This window comes from Rhinolophus ferrumequinum, chromosome 2 (assembly GCF_004115265.2).
Source record: "Rhinolophus ferrumequinum isolate MPI-CBG mRhiFer1 chromosome 2, mRhiFer1_v1.p, whole genome shotgun sequence".
Classification (NCBI taxonomy): Eukaryota; Metazoa; Chordata; class Mammalia; order Chiroptera; family Rhinolophidae; genus Rhinolophus; species Rhinolophus ferrumequinum.
In genome coordinates this window covers 55,642,513-55,663,328 of record NC_046285.1, presented here as the reverse complement: position 1 = coordinate 55,663,328, position 20,816 = coordinate 55,642,513, and the positions used below count along the sequence as shown (strand labels likewise).

At 35.9% G+C, this 20,816-nt stretch overlaps 1 protein-coding gene across 9 annotated transcripts in view; it reads left to right on the top strand.

The window, feature by feature from the left end:
* The window catches only part of IL1RAP (interleukin 1 receptor accessory protein), a 128,230-nt gene that overhangs the window by 90,234 nt on the left and 17,180 nt on the right, over positions 1-20,816 (top strand). For all 9 annotated transcript variants that reach the window (XM_033130919.1, XM_033130902.1, XM_033130850.1 and 6 more), the window contains 5 exons: positions 7,350-7,515; positions 9,941-10,012; positions 11,973-12,099; positions 15,213-15,361; positions 20,274-20,423. In XM_033130919.1, coding sequence (XP_032986810.1) covers positions 7,350-7,515; positions 9,941-10,012; positions 11,973-12,099; positions 15,213-15,361; positions 20,274-20,423 — 664 coding nt within the window. The remainder of the gene's footprint in view (positions 1-7,349; positions 7,516-9,940; positions 10,013-11,972; positions 12,100-15,212; positions 15,362-20,273; positions 20,424-20,816) is intronic.

Below are 20,816 nucleotides of genomic sequence, written 5' to 3'. Positions count from 1 at the left end.
TCTCCTCTCCTTTTTATTTCATGTATTCCCTCTCCCTGGAATGCCCCCTCCTTTTCCTTTAGACAGATCAAATTCTGCCTTATGAAATGTTTCCGGTTCTTCCCAGCTGAAAAAAATTTTTCCCTCTTATAATCCCATAGCTATTTATGTATTCCTCTTTCCATGTCACTTGTCACTTCCTTTATTGTTTCATTGTCATTCATTCATGTATACGTTCAACACATATTTGTTGAAAATCAACTGTATTCCATACCAGGGTCTTGTGGGAATACAGTAATGAATGAGATATATGTATATGTCCCACCCTACATAGTTCCAAAGGATTTCACAATTTAATTGACAAGTTTATAAATAAGAATAATTCCTATTCTCATCAAAAAGCAGAATTCTAAGTTCCACACTGAGTTCCAAAGAGAACTTATTGTTGATTTTAATAGGAGGGAGAAATTTACATATATGTACTCTATGAGATTGACTATTTCTTGATACTAAAGTTGTTATTCCCATCTCTGTATCTCCAATGATTCCTAGATTTCTGTTTTTTCTGGTTGGATGATGTTGGTGCTATTAACCAAGATATGAAATAGCACAGGAGGATCAGGTTTAGGAAGCAAGTAAAATATTTAGAAAATGTCACATTGAGTGAGAGATGTCTGTGAAACATGTAGGTGGCAGTGACCAGGTAAGTAGTGACTATGTGTATATGGGTCTGGAGCTCAGAAGAAAAATCAAAGTGGAGACAGAGAATTGGATGCATCTCTATGATAGTTGGAGCCCTTAAGAAGACAAAATAAAGTGAGAAGAGAGAAGGGCTAAGGTTAAAATCTGGAGAGAATGTTTATGGGGTGAATGAAAGGAGAAAACCTGCAAAGAAGACCGAGAAAAAAAGTCATACTGGTCAAACCGTCATCAGTGTTCAGGTTGTCTAAATAGAAACTGACAACGAGCCAGCCTTTCTATTCTATGATTATAAAAGGTAACTATTGATATGTGATATACTGCTTTTATGTCTTTATGACAACTTTTATCCTAAGAGTTCTGCCATCTTGGGACAAAGCCAGTGTTCTTGGTAACTGCATTCCCCTACCGTGTCACTGTTAGCAATGCTAACATTGCTTTCTATTTTCTACCCTCTACCGCGACTCCCTGTGTCCACCTGGATGTCCTGACCTTCCTAGAGTAGTTCTCTTTCGATTGTTATTCACTGAATTCCCCACCTTGACATGGCAAAAATAGTCTGTTTTAGTAACACAAATAACTCTATGAGAGTTAAAAGACATTAATCAGTTTCAGTAATTTGCTTCCTGTTAGTAGAAAAATGAAAACTGATGAAATGGGGAAACTAAAAATTTTTGCATTTAACTAGTAAAATACACTGTGCTAGGTACTTTATATGTAATACTCATCAGAATCCTTCAAGGTAGATATCATCCTTTTACAGATTAGGAAGCAGAAACTCAGAGAGGTAAACAGTAAAGCTAAAGTTTATTAAGCACAGGAATTCTTTCAAATGCTTTAATTATTTTACTTAATTATCTCAGCATGATAGGTTATCTTGTTTTCTTTTCTTTGTAGTTAAGAAAACCAAAGGATAGAGTGGTTGAGAGATTTGCCCAAGGTCACAGAGAGAGAAGCCAAGATTCAGCCCTATGCAATCTGTATCCGTTATTGTATATTGTTTACTCAAAAACAACCTAGCTTGTCAGGGGAGAATGTGGCATTTCAAGCCAGTTCTGTTTGGTTGAAAACCTGTACTGTCCAGAAATCAGAGAGGGTGGTCCAATCTTTACTTTTAGACCTTAAGGTGCTTTGAAGGGTGGGGTAGTCTTTGAACATGCATTGAGTTGTAGGCTAATTGTGGGACATAAGGAAACCTGTGGAGAGAGCCCTCAGAAACCAGAAGCAGCTCAGAAAAACTGAGATTGGAGGGAGCAGAAAATGAAAATTTTGTATTTCAGAATTCCAGGGGAAATGGGGCAGGATTGAATTTTCCTCCTTGGCATGTCTTTTGTTCTTTCCTCCTCTCTTATGCATGGCAGGGTTTTCCTTATTCAGAGCCCAGAATTCATAGTGCTCTAATTCAACAATCCTGTGAGTTAAATTGATGTTCAATAAATGTTTGTTGAATGAGCCAGGTTTTGTAACTAGCCTGGAAAGCAGACCATGGTTTGTAAGTGATTTACTGAATTTCAAATAGCCAGCTTATAAAAGAACTTCTGGAACACGACATGTGTATAAATTGGAGATTGTCTGTTTATGCACATAGGCACTATATGAATAAATAGCAGTAAAGACACAGGTAAGTGGGATCTTGTTGTTTTTAGAATTATTATTAGATTTACTCAGAGACCTGAGCTTTAAAATATGACAGGCCATCCTAATATTCATATTACTGGATTATTTCTCTTCCTCATAATAAAAACAAAGGAAAATTTCCCTTTTTTACTGAGAATCACAGGAACTACTTTATTAGCTATTTTAGTTATTACATTTATAGCAGTTGGGGAAGAGCTGTTCACTACTGTTTAGGAGAATCGGTGTCTGGCAGAGATCAGTTTGCAAAAAACTGGTTGTCGTTGTACTTAGTGTAATCATTAAAATTGGTGTATTACCTCCACCTTTAATTTTCAGTGTGAAATTAATCAGGATTGGTCAGATACTATTTATACAGCTCTCTCAGAAAATAGGAAAATCTTTGCTTTTTCTAACAAAGTGCCACCAGGAAAGCACATTTCTGAAAAAGTGCCAAGTTTGGCCTTCTTACTATTGGCATAGCACGTATTGTTGAGAAGTTGAAAGTCTATTTAATAGACGTTATTTTTAAAGTGCTTGTCTCAGTTTGATCTGACTATTTAGTTTGGTTTGTTCTTTTATCTCTTTTCTTTCCCTCCAGTTTCCTTATATAGTGATTTTTAATCTTTGGTATGAAGGAAATATATATGTTTTCTTTCCAAACTATGCATGTGTACACAGCATTTTACATATAGTTTCAGGGCTTCTGAGGACCAAAGATTCAACCTCTAAACTTAAACCCAGTTCAAATACCTGTGAAGCCTTGAGACTGAATTAGGCTGAATGAATCACCTCTCTCTATTTTGAGAGCACTTAATTTATATCTCATAATTTGTTACTATAGTGATTGTATTTCTCTCTTCTGTACTAGATGGTGACCTCTCTTTTTCTTTCCCTTGAATACCAAGCACACAGCACAAAACTGAGCCAATATACACTTTGTATGTAGAAAATGATTAAATAATTGAAGGAGATAGATTGGACTGGAGAATTCCATGGGAATAAAGACCCTTTTTGTTTTTACTGGCTACTTTATGCCCAGCTCTTAACACAGTGCCTGCCACATAGGAGGGATTTTTATGAATGTTTGTTGCTTAAACATTGGGTGACTTTAGTTTTGTTCACTGACCGTGAGTGATGTATAGAATTCTTATGAGACTTTGTCAACAAGTATGATTTTTTTTATGCCAACTTAATCTTTGGTGCAAAAATGAAAAAGATATCCCTAGTTGTTCTAACCTTATATCACAGTTAAACTCTTCATGTACTTACTCCCACTTTCCCCACCCTTCCTACAACTCACCCATCCCACATCTTATATTTTATATAGTTATCTTCTTATTATCATACTACATGAGCTTTCAACTCCATTCTTGTGCCTTTGCTTCTCTCATTCATATTTTTTATCATGCAACACAATTTTGCTGAGCGTTTACCATATGCCATGTAAACATGAAAAGAGATTATTATAATAAAGTCAGTTAAGTACTAATGTGGAGGCGAAAACACTATGACAGTTCAGGGGAGTTTTTCACAACACTTTCCCATGCCTGGAGTGTCGCTGCCTCATGTGCCCTCTCCTAGTTAATACCTGTTAATGTTCTACTTATCCTTTAAGATCCAGCTCAAATCTTCCTTCCCCGTGAAGTTTTTCTAAAGACTTTATGTTTGGTCTTCTTCCCCCCACCTCGATATGCTTTTTATAGTATGTGTTGCCATCCTCCACTAGACTGTGCATACCTATACGTTAGGAATTGTGTCCTTTCCATTTTCTCGTGCCCTCACATAGTTCTTGAATGGTGTATTGAATGGGAATATTTGCCCTTAGTCATGACATCCGCCCGCCCACATGATGTATTTCCTCTCAAGGATCTCAGTCATTTTGTTCTTAACCTATATATTATGGAAGGTTGCCATTATGTGGTTGAAAAGTTGCCCTCCTGTTTAACTTCTCTGTTTTGAGTTCAGAATAAGGAACTGATGGATCAACTAAATGGATGATTTGTCTTCTAGTCATACAAGTGTTTGCTTCATAGTGGAAATCCACTTACTGTTATTTCTTGTGTTTGGAAACATGTTTGTTTTAGTTTTTGTTTTTTTTTAATTCTGTGGGTATCTAGATTTTTGTTTCTATCTTTTTTTTTTTCTTTTCTGGATTCCAAATGAATGATTTTGAAATCACCTGAAAATGTGCAGACTTTATTTTCAGGAATAGTGTATTATGTTTAAAATAATCCTATGTGACTGAGGTACATGTACTGAAGAGTCTAGAGATACATAGGTTCATCACACACTACAGGTCAAAGTTAGTGGTTATTTATAATTCAGTGATGCCCTGAAGCCACGTCCACCACACACAGGCATACTTCAAATGTAAAACAGTTCCTTCATTTCCTTTTCTTGCATGTTATAGGTCTGGTAGCTTTGAAATATATTTTTTTATTTTCTTTTTATTTCTTTTGCTTAAAACTATATAATTGAACAATTTTGAATGGTCAGCCTTCTCTTAATAGCAGGTTAAACACCACACTTGACCTTTGCTTTTGTGAACAATTCCTCAATTTGAAATATTTTTCTAAATAAAGGAGCTCCAAGACAAACCTGTACCTGGCCTACATCTTTATCCAACCTTATGGAAAGAAGAGAAAATCCGCAAAGAAAGCAGACTCATGCCACTGACATGCATGCCCAATGAATAGACTTAAGCATATCCAGACCAAATTTCAAATTCATCCTCATGGGTTTGGAATAAGATGAAGAGAAAGTAGGGGGCTAGCAAGAGGTTGGCACACACCTAGTTTGTACCATTTTCCCTGCTATTGATATGTGTCTGATTCTATTTCTATTCATGATATGTCCATGAGGACACATTGTTTTATTCTATGCTGTATTCTCAGAACCTCAAACAGTGCCTGCAATATGGTTTATTGATTAATACTCAAGGATGAGAGAATGAATGAGTGAGTGAATGAATGAATGAAAACATTTTGTGTCAGAACCATTTTTCTTTTTATATTTGTAGCACCTATTATGAATCCTAAAGTGATGTGTTTTAAATAGGGTTTTTTTGCATAAATTATACTTGGCAAGTCAAAAAGAGTTTCTTTCAATTATTCTTAATCAGGACTGTTTACAAGTTCAGTACTAATAGCTAACTTCTCATCCTGAAAAGCATGAGAAGTTTACCACCAACTGCAGATGTCAGCCTCAGATAACTGATAGATCCACAACACACTGTTAATACTGGAGCTGGTCCAGGTGTGACATTCATGCAGGACCACAGTATTGGGTAAGGAGACAATGCCAGGTGGGATTAAAAACAAGGGTCTCAAAACAGATAGATATAGGTTCAGATTCCTGCTGACACTCACCGCCTAGCTCTTTGACAATGGCAATTCCTTAACCTTTCCGGGCCTTTGTATTCTCATCTATAAAATGGGCATAACAGCATTCCAAACAGCCTCAACTAACTGCCGAGGAGAAGTGTTTGTTCTTGGTTAAGAAGCTAGTAGAAGACCTTTATTCAGCTGTATAGAAAACTGAGTTTTAACTCTGCTCTGTGTTATCTCGAATATCTCTTTATCTTTAAGAACAGCTACACTAACAAATGAAAGACAGAAATAACTTTGAACTGTTTAAATGGAAGGTGTCACAAAAATCAAACAGAATTCTATAGATAGTCTAAACTCAATTTAAACAGAATCTGACATAAATTCATTGCAAGAGTATAAGACTTTGTGGTCTTACATTTTGTGATAACCTAAGAGTATTGAAATCTTTTGCTGATTTGACAGGTGCCTAAAAGCACTTTTTCAAAACAGGATAAATTGCATTTAGAAGATAGCTTACCTGAGCATGTATCATCTTCCTTATGATGATCATCTCCATGAATCAAATGTTTAGTGTTATTCTTAAAAAACGCATTTCCTGTTACAAAGAATTACAAAATGTGCCACTTAGTGTAACTGTCATATTTCAAAACATGCTCCAGGAATTGAAGTAAGAAAACTTTAAGTATGTAAGAATTAAAGTTACATATGACAATACAAGCAAGTAATAGACTCCCAGAATTTTAAAGATCTAAAGGAGCTTAGAGATACCTAATATTTTTGACATAGAGGAATTATTGATTTTTAAAAGGAAAACAAACACAAAATTTTCCCAAAAGAACATGTTCAATGTATGTTTTGGACACAGATGATTACATCAGTTGTTTTCTCTAAAAGAAAACAAACAAACAAATAAATCAACCAATAAATAAAACAATATGACCAGTTAGTGGGGCTGAGAGATTCAAACAGGATTCTAATGATATTGAATGAGATATTTCAATCTCATTTTTTCTTTTTAAATCAGCAGAGTTATATGGAGTAGAAATAACTCAACTCTTGGTAAGACTCATAAAATGTATTTTATTTTTTAGATTCTGGAGTCTATGATATCCAATTTCAACAAACAGCATATTTAGAAGAAAAACACAAAAAGTTTGGAGATATAGTGATTCAACATATATCATCAACATAAGATATCAACATAAGATATAATGATATAGTGATTCAACAGCATGATTAAGAATGCCAGAATCAGACATCTAAATCAAGGCCTAGTTTGTCAAGAAGAGTGACTGGATTCCTGAATTAATATAAACAGTGAAGAAATGTAGAAAAATGAAAAATATGTATGTTTTTTGAAATAGCAGAGCAAGCAATTTTTATTTTATTTATTTATTTATTTTTAATTGGCTTAGTTGTTTTTCCAAAACTTTAACCTTGCTTCACATGAGATTCCCAGAATTCAAATACTGGATCCTGAGACAAGAAGCTAGTACATTTGAATTTATATCTCAATTCAGAACTTTAATTTTCTTTTGCAGAAAAGATAATGAAACTTATTGCGTTCACCCTTTACAGAAGCATCATCAAATACTTGAGCAAAATAGTTTTGTGAAAGGTGTGGGCAGCATAGACATTTGTATATTCTATGCAAAATTAGATGTGTGCATGTGCTTGTATATTTTCTATGCATGTATCTAAATAGTAAACATCTTTTACTTCTAGGGCTGTTACAAAATACAGAACTTTAATAATGTGATACCTGAAGGCATGAACTTGAGTTTTTTCATAGCCTTGGTTTCAAATAATGGAAATTATACATGTGTTGTTACATATCCAGAAAATGGGCGTACATTCCATCTCACCAGGACTCTGACGGTAAAGGTGGTAGGTAAGCATGGTTTGCATTAAGTGCATACAACAAAAATGTAATAATCTTGTTTTGGCTCTTAATGGTTTATTACAAACACGTGTGTAAAGTCTATAAGAAAAGAGACTTATCTTTTTTGTTTGCTGAACTATCCGCAGAGCCTTCTGCAATTCCATGTACATAGTAGACATTCAATAACTATTGGTCTATTGAATGGATGTGTGACTAAATGAAGCAAAGTAGTCTGAGCAGTAAAAGGAGTGTCTGTCATATCTGTGGTCAGTCTGTATTTGAACCACTACCATATATTTGCAATATGATTTTGGTCAAAATCTCAGTCTCCTTATCTATGCTATGAGACTTAGACTACTTAACATTCAGGATAGCTGAGAATATTAGATTAGAAAAATACATATTCCACTAATGCAGTTCCAGGCAAGCGGTAGAGACTCAGTGAATGGTAGTTAATGTTATCAAAAAAGTGATTTACTCGAATTAAGTAAACTCTGTATTATTTCTATGTACTGGAATTGTTGTAGTTAATGCTGAAGGTATTTGCCGTTAGTGTTCAAACATTGCTTTGCACTAAGATAAGAGGGGATGAGAAAATAGGAAAATAGGGAAAGGACAGTGTCTAGGCAGAGATGACAGACTCCTATCAAACCCAAAACCAAGAGAACCAATGTCAGGATAGGTAGTATTCACAGAAGAGCCCTAAATACCACTGTGTCCCCTGCATTTAAAATGAGAGCGAATCAAGACTAAGATTTTTCCGGTGGACACTTGTCTTATTAGAGAGACCACTTCAGGGACGGTGTAGATGCCTGATAACTGCGCTGTACACCTGAAGCAGAAGCTGAATACTAATGAATGTCAACTATAATTATATATATATTCACAAGTAGTGGAGTACAGCATAAGGAACAGAGACAGTGGAAATGGAATGGCTGTGTGCGATGTCAGAGGGGTAGTGGATGGGGGAGGGGGTTACCACTTTGTAAGGGGTATAAATAATAAATGTCTATTTATTACATTGTTTTGTACACCTGAAACTAATAAAAAAGTTTAATTTTAAGCAAACAGAAAAAAAGAGGGAGATTTTGTCGAACCCCATCTTTTAATAGATGGAAATATTGAGTCCAAACAACAAAAAGTAACCTATTTAGAAATATTCCATGAGTTAGTAGAAGTGATTCTAAATCCCAGGTTTCTGATTTTTTGTTCAAGGATTTTTCAACCAGTCTGACACCAGATTCAGCATATGTATTTCTTTAAAAAGGGCTTTAACATAATGCAAATAAAATTCAAATCAAGCGCTTTTATAATCACTTTTCCTGTTTCTCTGTTTACTTTCTGCACAGTGGTGAGTTGGGGACTAATTCAGAAGAAAAATCAGACTACATTTAGAGCCTAACATGAATGGACTTTAAAAGTCAAGTGAATAATCTAGACTTACATCCATCTTGGCAGGTGTTTCTAATATATATATTTAAATGTAGTGGATGCTTTAATATGCACTACTTAATTTAATCTGTATAATGAACCTGTGAGATGAGTTTAATCACCTTCATTTTAGAGTTGAGCAAAATTAGCTTTTCAAAGATTTAGTAAAAAACAGAGTCATATGGTTAATATATGACCAAGTTTGGATTAAAACACCCTGGTCATTAAATCTTTGAAGCCTCTACTCTTTTTTTTTTTCCATCACAGTATTGTTTTGTTTGTTTTCATTAGAGTCAGGTATATAAAACAACACAATGATTAGACATTTACACCCCTCACAAAGTGATAACCCCAAAAAGTCTACTACCCATCTGACACCATATATAGCTATTACAATACCATTGACTATATTCCCTATGCTGTACTTTACTCTTAAACACAATGTAAAGCTCCTTCAGGATATTTTTCTTTAAATTTAGGAATACAGAATGTTATAAAGAGCAGCACTCCTATGAATATACCTTCAACTCATAAATAGATATCAGGTAGATGTATGTACTGGCCTCACGGTTGTGATTTTGAATTTTCCATTTACTTATTCCTTTAATACTACTTATTTAACCAGGTCCCATACTAGATACTCTGGATTTGTTGAGGAGGAAAATGTAGAAAAGAAACAATTGAGCAAGACATGAGAACAATTATGATGTAGTATGAGTCTATCTCATAAAAGCTTTAGAAAGCAAAAACACTGGTTTAACATTCTATCCTGAAATGTGGAGGATAATCAGTATGTTACATTTGTTTCTTTGCTTGTTTCAAATGACTGAAATGTTGTAATTGACTATATATTGGACTGTGGCCCCCTCTCAAGAACAATTGACAAACTATGCCAGGAAGTTGGGCAACAATTCACAGAAGAGAAGATTTTTGAAATGGGTTACAAGGGATAAAGACTACATGACTTCACATCATCCCCCCTTTGTTGTTTGCTCTCTCACAGGCGCTCCAAAAGATGCATTGCCCCCCCAGATCCATTCACCCAATGATCTTGTGGTCTATGAGAAAGAACCAGGTAATTATAGCTGTGCCTCTGAATTTCAGTTAGATTCTCTTAATTACAAGGAATAGAATGTCACATAAGCTAACACAAGAGAATAGAGGGCTCTTGTAAAAACACGCATGAATTGAAACTGATGTCAGAAACCAAGGCATTTCTGGATATTAGCTAGCTCATCGATCTCATGGGGAGCTCAGGGATTCTCTACTTCTCTCTCAGCAGCTTCTCCCTTCTTCCTCTGCAAGAGGGTTTCCTATCCTGATTAGTGATTTCTGTTGGATGCAAACTTTAGGTTGCACAGAGCTTTGGATTTCCAAGGCTGCAACATGAGCACAAGGCATCCTTTAAGATTCTATTCCACTATAAAGGGGCAGGGTTGGAGCTTAGAGTCAGGCCTGTGAATGTAACAGGTGACAACTGATAGAACCAATACACCCTGATTCAGATCACTGTCAAATATCCGCTATGGCTGTCTGGGTCTCTTTTTAGTTTTCATAATTTTTCATTCTACACAAAAATCACTTGTAACTGACGAGGTAATGTATTGTTTATAAATCTTCTGACTTTAAGCCTCCCACAGTTAAGTTGAAAACTATAGGAAATGTTAACATTTTCTATACTGTATCTTTTATAATAAATTCACTGCAATCCCAATGAGAGAGATAAAAGAATATTTGTTTAAAATGCACTAACGGTAATAGAGGCAGTGATCACCATAGATGGAGAACAAGCATACCCTCCCCCCAATTCAGATAAGGTTTCAAATAGTGATCTGCCTTATAAAAATACCAAGAACACACCAAGGGGTTTGCCAACCTCAAATGAACCAAATTTCCTCAAATTAGTTGTGGCTTTCTATAGTAATATCAACAATCTTCCTACTATCAGGGTAAATGCTGCTAGTCATCTAGATATGTTTCCTCTACTTATCGTGTTATTATTACAAAAGCATGCTATGCACTTTATGTTCCTACACACTGATATAGAAAACTGGAGGTGAAGGCATAAGAACCATGTATTAGAAGAGAGGATGGAGTATGACCGCTAAGTGAGGCAAACCTGAGTTCAAATTAGGAGGACAATATAATTTACCATCTCAACCTGGATGCTTTTTGAGAGTTAAAGCCGTCAATATTAACAGCTAAATGGGAAGGCAAATGTAAATAAAACAGAACTGTCCTGGGCAACCTGGAACAGAAGGGCAGTCTAGGTCAAATCCTGGTCTGCCGCTTAGCAACACTTTGATCTACAACTGGCATTTAGCATCTTTAAGTTTCAGTTTTCATATGTGTAAAACTTGAATTTGAAAACCTAATACTATTTTGTTAAAGTTAAATTAGAACACTGATAACTATAAATATTCAGCACAGTAAATTAGACAAAAGTCTCAGTGAGTGTGCTGCTGTTACTATTGTTATCACTCGCATTTTCTGCCTAGATAGTCCCCAATCTATTGTATCTCAAAAGGGTAATATAGAAATTCTATTGGTAAATTGTCTTTACACCGATGGACTGCACCCTGATAACTGGAGCATTTCAAGATGTGGCCTACGGCAGGTCCTCTCAGCAATGGCATTGTCCCATCTTCTCTGCACAAGGACCAAAGATTTGGAGAACCTTTCTTTAGTCATTCTTTGTTTGTGAGGGAAATAACCAAAAAAAGTAGTCTATGGAGGTTCAGGGCTAAAAAGGATGATTTCAGAGCTTTTTGAACAAACGCTGTTATTTTAGAACATGTATAGATTTTATTAAAAGATGGTCATACTACTAATTTTATATACAGCTCATGTGCTTCTTTTGTTGGTTTGTTTTGCAGTGCAGAATAGTATGTTACCTTATGGAGCCCACGAGAAAATTAGTCCGAATAGGATGTTAGGTACACGTAACATTTATCGCTTCCAATTAGTCACAGAGTAAAACCAATATACATAGCCCTGTGAAGATGACAGACTAATGGATTAACTCATTTTTCTAGGAGAGGAGCTACTCATTCCCTGTGAGGTCTTTTTTACTTTCCTGAAGGACTCTCGCAACGAGGTTTGGTGGACCATTGATGGAAAAAAGCCGGAGGACACCACTATTGACATAACCATTAATGAAAGGTATCATTGCTGCAGTCAAGGGGATGATTCACACTTGTCCCTCAATCTAATGCTTTCTGGTGGATACTAACCTACAAAAATCAAAAATTTATTTTTTTTTCCTATCATTCAAAAAATCAGCAAGATTTTGAAGTTCTTAATGGTTGCATCCCAAAGTAGGATGGCTAGACTTGCAATATGAGGCCCAGAGGCCATTTTATGATCATGCATTTATGACACCTACTTGAAAGGAGGTGGAATGCGTATTTTACGTGAATGAAAAGGCCGCAATATAGGGTTATAGAGAGATGAAATCCTGTCGGTGTGGCCCTGTTTTTCTCTTTCTCAAGTCTGGAGCTTGGGCCTATAAGTATTTGTGCTTTAGATAATTGTGTTAGTTTCTTGTCTTGCAGTAAGCATGTATTTTCTGTTGTCGTTTTTGTCTTTCTTGATTCACATACATATGTGTCACATTTAGAATTGATAGTCACTTTTTAAATAATGACCATTCATGTTCTTTAAATTTTATTTTTAAAGTGGATGGGGTGGTAATCTAGCTCACTCTTAAAATAACAAGCTGGGTCATTTTATTTCTAAATAAACATGAATTTTTTTGAAGGAGGTTCGGTTGGCAAGGAGGAAAATACGGGTCTTTGAAGACAAAAGAGTTCCTGTAAATGAATGAAGCATACAAATGCAAGGGAGCAATTGGTTCACTGCAACAATTAATAAAAATTAGCAGGTGACTAACTGCATGATAAAGTATTTTTAAGACCTTAAGCCTTATCCCCAAAGTGTAAATAGAGCTTAGGCTACTAAAACTTCTAGAATTCAAAAGATATTTCTTTCCCAGTAGTAAACTCAGATTTTGTGCAGATATTATAAAATATCTGTTTTGTCTCAAGTGTACTGCGCCAGATACTTAGTCCCTGATTGAATTTCATAGGCGTAACAATGATAGAGCAGAAATCTCAATACTGTAATGGGATAAATGCAGTGGCTAGGAAGTATTACATGTTATGGGAAGATTTCGTTGGGGATTCCAGTCAGTTTCCAGGGATTAGGTAATACTTCTGAGATCATACAGCACCCAAATAAAACTTTGAAAGATGAGTAGAAATAGATTAGGTGAAGAAATCAAACAGAAATAGATTCAGAGATATTGAGAAAAACCTGATGGTTGCTAGATGGAAGTCGAACGGGGAGGGGGGAGAATGTAAAGAGATTAGAAAATCCAAATTAGTAGTCAAAATTTTGCCATGGGGATATGAAAGACAGTTTGGGGAATATAATCAATAATGTAAAGATTTTGTAGGGTGTCCTCCGATGGACACTTGTCTTATTAGGGAGACCACTGCATGGACTGTATAGATGCCTGATCACTGCAATGTATACCTGAAGCTGAAGCTGAATAATACTGAATGTCAACTATAATCAAATATATATATTTATATATATGTACATATATATATGTGTGTGTGTGTGTGTGTATGTATATAGTCACAGGAAGTGGAGTACAGCACAGGGAATAGAGTCATAGGAATTGTAACAGCTACATTCAATGTCAGGGGGGTGGTAGATTGGGGGAGGGAGGTTATCACCCTGTGAGGCGTGTACATATCTAATTATTACATTGTTTTGTACACCTGAAACTATTAATAATTAAAAGAAAGAAAGAAAGAAAGAAGAAAGAAAGAAAGAAAGAAAGAAAGAAAGAAAGAAAGGAAAGAAAGAAAGAAAGAAAGAAGAGGAGGGGAGGGGAGGGGAGGGGAGGGGAGGGGAGGGGAGGGGAGGGAGGGGAGGGGAGGGGAGGGGAGGGGGGGGAGGGGAGGGAGAGAGAGAGAGAGAGAGAGAGAGAGAGAGAGAGAGAGAGAGAGAGAGAGAGAGAGAGAGAGAAAGGAAGGAAAGGAAAAATCGAAAGAATGTTCCTGGTAAAAGAACATCATGTGCAAAGGCCTGGAGATTTGAGAAGCAGAACATATTTAAAGGTACAGAAGGAGCTTCCTGAAATTGGCGCCTTTTTACAGAAGAAATTGTTGAACGATATGGCTGGAGACACAGAGGAAGTTATTGATCATTTCAGGAATTCTGAAGACTGTGCTTCCTATTGTCATAGTAATAATGAAGGATAATAATGAAAAGTCATGGTGTTTCTCCTTGCAGCTATTGAAACACAACTCACTGTTCACAGTTGAGCAGTACAGTTAGGCTTAGGCTACACCCATCGCAGCCCTTAACCAAGTTCTCATGACTGATAGACAGTAAGCCTTATCACATGGAGAAACTGGATCAGTCTGCTGTAGGAGATATATGTTTTTTTCCCCCTTTTTAGCAAAATAGTTTGAAGGGATTTTAAATCTGGATCTTGGATCCAAAGAACTTTATCTCTGACTTGCTGAAATTTACGTATATTTACTTTCACAAAGTTGACTTGCTCTGAGAAGTTTCTTCTTTACCTTAGGATTTAACTGTGAGGTTTCAGCATTATGACTACAATAATATACCTGTGTTCAAAATCCAATCTTTGGGAATCCCTGAAATGCATCAACTATTACTGTGAGATAATTATAATAGCCAGTATAAATATTTATTAAGCATTGTTCTAATACTTATGCATTAACATACTCTATTTTCAGAATTCTTGAGTAACTTAATACATGTAATGCACTGTGCAGGCATTGCTACTTTCCTCTTTATCAAAGGAGTATCTGAAGACATGGAAAGGTTAGTTACTGTGCCCAAAGAATATATAGCCTGTAAGTGGCAAAGCCTGAATCAAAACCCAAATGCATCTGGTAGCAGAAACTTTTCTCTAAACCAACAGAGCATCCTGCCTCAGAAGTTTGAGGGAAGGAGACATTTTGCTTTGAAGAGAGATCTATATCTATAGTATGATGCCAACACTGAGATTTGATCTAGGTGTCGTCATTGTGTATAGTATAGATGGTAAAGAATAATATTGGAATCTAGCAGCTATTCTCCTTATGTAACCATTGGATCACAAGGCAATTGACACTATGGGCATTGCCTCTGCCCTCACCTAGGGGCACTCTGGTTGTCTGCTTCCCGATTCGCACATAGCACATGGTCCTTGAGTCTCCCTAATGCTCTGATTTTCTTTCCCCTGTTTCTAGTGTCAGACAGACTAAAACAGAAGATGAAACAAGAATTCAGATTCTGAGCATCAAGAAAGTTACTGCAGAGGATCTCAAGCGCAACTATGTCTGTCATGCTAGAAATGCCAAAGGGGAGGTTGAGAAGCCAGCCAAGGTGAAACAGAAAGGTAACGGATGCACTCAGCGGATGAATCTGTGAACGCCAGTGTAACGCTGTGATGACTAAGGACAAAAGGAGAGATTGAGACAAGAGCTCCCGCACTTAGCACATCCACCACATAGTCATGAATCAAAGTTGCATGAAAAATCTGGAGAGAAACTTTCCATCTATGTAAAGATAGTCAAAATAGTTTTAGTAACTTAGTGCCTAAATGTGGCTAAAAAAATATGTGATTATGATAATGAAGCATAATTTCATATTTACACTGTCGTGAAAAATGGAGACAATATTTAAAGCTACCAAAGATATAATAAAACAGGTAGAGTCACACGTATTGTTGGTGAATTGTAAAGACCCTTTTAGTAATCATTGTTGGCAGGGTTCAAGAGTCATAAAAATGTTCATACCATATGACAATATTTTCAGAATTTTTCCTGAATAAATAACTTAACAGAAGAGAATTATGTACAGAATTATTAACAGAAAGGGAATTATGGATAAATATTCTTAGAAACATTATCTATAAGAATGAAACATTATAAATTAGCAACCATCTAATTGTATGCAAACAGTAATATATAAAATATTAATTCTCAAAAAATATAATTTTAAAATGCTCACGTTCAACACTGTGTATCAATATTTAAGCAGGTTTATAATATACTACTAGCCATAGTTGCTGAAACAAAAATTATTTAAACTATGACTTAAAATGATATACAATGATTTCTATGTTGATATTACTATATTTTTCTACAATAAATAAAAATTACAAAGCTTTCTTGTGTGAGCTGTGGCTCCTGAAACACACTGTGTCTAAAATTCTATTTGGTTCTCTCACTGAGCACAGAACCCCAGACAGCTAATCCCTTCAAGAATGTTTTTCAATCATCTGGAGAAAGATAATGATGATTTATCACACATGCAGTCAAGTCATTCAGAATTATCCTGGATCCTTGTGTTAGATGGAGCCTATAATATTTATACCAACAGTAAAAAAAATAAAAAATAAAAAAAAGTTAATTCATAACTGTCACATTTTGCAATGAGATTTAAACCTTTAATTCTAATCCTGTTTTTATTGGCTAACTTTTCTTCTGATTATGGGTCTTTTTTTTTTTGCTTTTTCATCTATCTAGATTTTTAATTTTATGTTGGACATCATGGATGTTACATCATTGAGTGTCTGAATTTTGTGCGTGTTAAGTTTTGTTCTGGCAGGTAGTTAATTTACTTACACAATAGCTTGCTTTTTTTGTTTTGAAGCATCTTACTTATCCTTGCTAGAGTAGGTCTAAAATAGCTTTTCCTCTAAGGCCAGATTGGACCTATTTTTAAGACATAGCCCAACTGGGGTTTCTACTTAATACTTGAAGAGCTAAATTTCTTCACTCTGAGTGATCTTAACTCAAGTGTTTCCCAACCCTGCATGTACTCCAAGAATTGTTCAGTTTCCAGCTCTCTTGTAGTTGTTTCCTCCCTGGTCATTTGTTTTTTCCACTGCTAGCTAGATATTCTTTGCCTGATCTTGTGAAGTGTCATCCTTAACATGCAAAGCTTTGTATTTTTCCAAACTTGCATATTTATAGAGATCCTTTTCTACACATTTTTCTTTTCTTCAGTACCCAAGCCTGTAAGTTCTGCAGTTCTCAACTCTGAATACTGTCTCCTTAGCTCAGTGTGACTATGGAACTTACAGTTTTCCCCTTTCTCTGTAGCAATCTCCAAGGTGCCTTCAGGCAATAAGCCTGTGTGATAGTGGGGCTCACCTTTTTTGTGCAGATCATACTCCTGCACTATCAGTTGCCCAACTCTGAAAAACTGTTGTTTTAGATATCATGGAGGGAAGGCTACTCCAGTATGCATTTCTCCTCTAGGGCAAGAAGCTGAGGTCCAAAAATGCACAAGGTTTAACCCACTATGATAGCCACACAAATCAGGTCTGTAGGGCAATTCAGTCATAGGTTTCTGGGTTATTATCATTTTTAAAAAAGTAGTCTCTTTGCAGTTCAGGAAAATGGTCATCACCACAGTTGCAAAAATCATCAAGAAGTCCCAGCAAATTAGCAAAGGATAGGCAGGGAATACTTGGAAGTCCAAGCAACTAGTGTTTTGGTTGAGAGAATCAACGAATAGCAAGGCCCCAGCTACAGTAATGAAGATGAAGAGAATAACTTAGGTTTCCGAGGAGAAACATGCGGGTAGACCAATAACTTGAAACAGGGAAAAAGCCTAGGTAGAGCTAAGGTATTGGACTGGTTTCACCAAGGGTAGTTAGCTGGAAATATAGGCTTTAGAGCTATTTATCACTATAGGATCATAACAGGGATGGAGGGGATTCTGATTCAGGGAGCAGAGCAAATGGTTAAATTTGGCTCCATCCTGAAACCGATTATCAGTGAGATCAAAGAGAGAAGCAGTTTAGGAGTCCAATCTGATCAAATTGCATCACCCCTTTCTGATTGGAAACCCTTTGGCCTGAGATTGCATCAGAGTAAAATCTTTCTGCCAAAACATGAGACATCCCAGCTGGGGCAGACAGAAAATGTGGGCTGAATGAAGAACAAAATGTGGGGGCAGGTAAGTTATATATATATATATATATACATACATATAACTTGTAAGCCAGCAAAGCTTTATATGAAAGCTTTTTTAGAGCATGCCCTGCATGTGATTTAAGCCACTTAGAAATTTAGGCTTGTAGATGATTTATCTTAACTGTTCAGTTAGTTAAAAAACATTAAGAACTTCTTGATATCATCAAGATGGCCCCACAAAATACAATCTGTAAATATAACACATGTAATTGTATGAGACACAAAACAAAATTTAAAAGCCCCACTAGAAATAAAATAGGCAGTAATGAAATGAACGTGACAGAGGAAAATTTATGAGAGTCATTGATGTCTTGATCATTAAGCAAGGTATCTATTGATATTTTTAAAAATCCATTTCAGGTAAGTGGGTCCACTGACCTCTCTTTTTTCCTCCCTATTACAAAATCTACCCAGAGGGAGCCAAAATAACTGAGCAAATAATGAAGAAGACAGTGGGAATTATCCCAGTGGACTGTTAACTGTACTCAAAATAAACAAAGAAACAGAAATTTTCATGCTAACTACCCAAACTGAACTTAGTACATTCTCAACAAATTGCAGACATAGCTTATAGCATTTTACAATGGAGTTTTCTTGCAGCACCATTACTCATGGAACGAGTTCAAAACTACCTGATAATAATTCTGCACTGGTGAGTCTCAGGCTATATTTGTAACAGGATTCGTATCCTGAGTTTAGGATAATGAACTCGAAACTCTATGATTTGCCCTTAATTAGAGACCTTCAAGCTCAGCTCCAGGCTGCTTACCATTTTCCCCTTAAGATAGATCCCCATTTTAAAAGGGGTGTTTCCACCAGTTATGATCAATAATTGAACTTCATGGTAGTGTTGTGCAAAGATCTGGACTTTGGAGTCAGGGAGCCTCAATAATCCGAGCTTTGAACAAGTCTCCTGTGCCTTGTCTCAGCTAACACTCAACCACCTACAATGCTCAAGTGCTCAAAGAAGCCTTTTCTCACGATCCTACTAAAATACCTCTCCTACCCCAACTCCATCCCTCAATCACTCCCATCACATTACCTGGGTTTATTTCCTTTATAGTACTGATCATTCTCTGAAAATTATTATTATGATGTCCTTTTGTGTGGTTTTATTTGTATGTATCTTATTTAGAATCTTATTTATTTCTTTATTTATGTTCCTGCATTAGAATAGTAGCCCTAAGAGGATAGAGACTCTTTTTGTCTTATCGACCATTGTAACCCCAGCAGCTTCTGGCAAATAGTAGATGTTGAGAGGTAATTGTCAAATCAATTAATACATAATTTAAGCCAGGCCTGCTTTAGGTCTGGTAAATATTCTGTTCATTTTTCAAATTCTTAAGCTTTATTATCACAAGCTAGTAAAGCAGCCATATGAAGTTGCTCATACATAGTGTAGTTATATATAAAATATATATATATATATATATTTTAATACCCCAGAAGCATACGATATTATATTTGGAGATGCTCATTTAGATCCTAGGTGTTCTATGGGTAAGATGGAGGCAGATGACATAGTCTCTACCTAAAAGACTGTAAATATGTTTTTTAGTGGGAAATGTGAGAGAGTGGAGAAGCAAGCTTGTAGACATATTACTATATAATAAAATCTGTCCATACCTGGATATCGCAAGTCAGTCTTTGGAATGTATATCCTAGAACTGTAGACCTAAAAGATCCTTTCAGAGCCAAGCACACTCAGCATTTGGTGAATGCCCTCTGTTTCTGCTTGATGAAAATAAGATTTTTGAGGCCTATTTCCAAATATAGAGGAAAAGGAATTCAATTTCTTCCATGTGGTTCTGGACAAGAGGATGAAATTAAGAGTAATGGAAGGAAACACATTGAGATTTTTGCTTCATTTAACTGCTCTAATATGAAAACTCTACAATACTGTGGGCCGATCCAGGTCGTAGTAAGGATTCTATCCCAAGAGATGGACAAAGAGAAGATGGAAATACACTTTCCAAAAATATTTTTCATTATATTCAGGTATCAGATAGTAAATTGAATTAGATGACCTTCTAAATCCTTCCCGATGCTAAGATTCTGTTTTAATTTGTATATCATCAAAGTCTATCAAATCATCTAATAGTTAAAAATGCCTTCTATGCCAGTTCCTGGAAACAAAAAGCTAACTATTACACACGTTAGTATTAAAATATAGTGCCTGACTCCTACCATGTTACCTCTGCTTGTTCACACACATAGAGCAGGTGGATAAGCTCAGTTGCTTGGCTTATCCAGCTGTCTGCAGGATGATGGTGGCTCTGATCACCACGTAGAAATCGATTGTTTCTTTTTTGTTCACTCCAGTGGTAGCTCCAAGATACACAGTGGAACTGGCATGTGGTTTTGGGGTCACAGTCCTGCTGGTGGTGATTCTCATTGTCATTTACCATGTTTACTGGCTGGAGATGGTCCTATTTTACCGGGCTCATTTTGGAACAGATGAAACCATTTTGGGTGAGTTATGGAAATTTGATATGAATCTGTTCTACTGTCATCTTTAGAAAGATGTTGGCTTAATAAAATCTAAATTAACTGGAATGTGTAATCAAGACTATCTTTTGTTTCAACCCTTACTATTGAAAGTCTGTCTAATGCTTATCTTTCTCCTTTCTTGGCTCAATATGGCATTTAGTCTATATTGGCTCTGTCCAAATAGAAATATAATGCAAACCACAATGTAATTAAATTTTTTCTAGTAGTCACATTAGGAGAAGCGAAAATAATTTTAATAGTAATAGATCTTACTTAACTCAAAATGTTCAAAATACTATCATTTTCGCTTGTAATTAATATTAAGTTAATAGAGATATTTTAGTCTTATTTTTGGTACTAGCAATATTCAAAGCT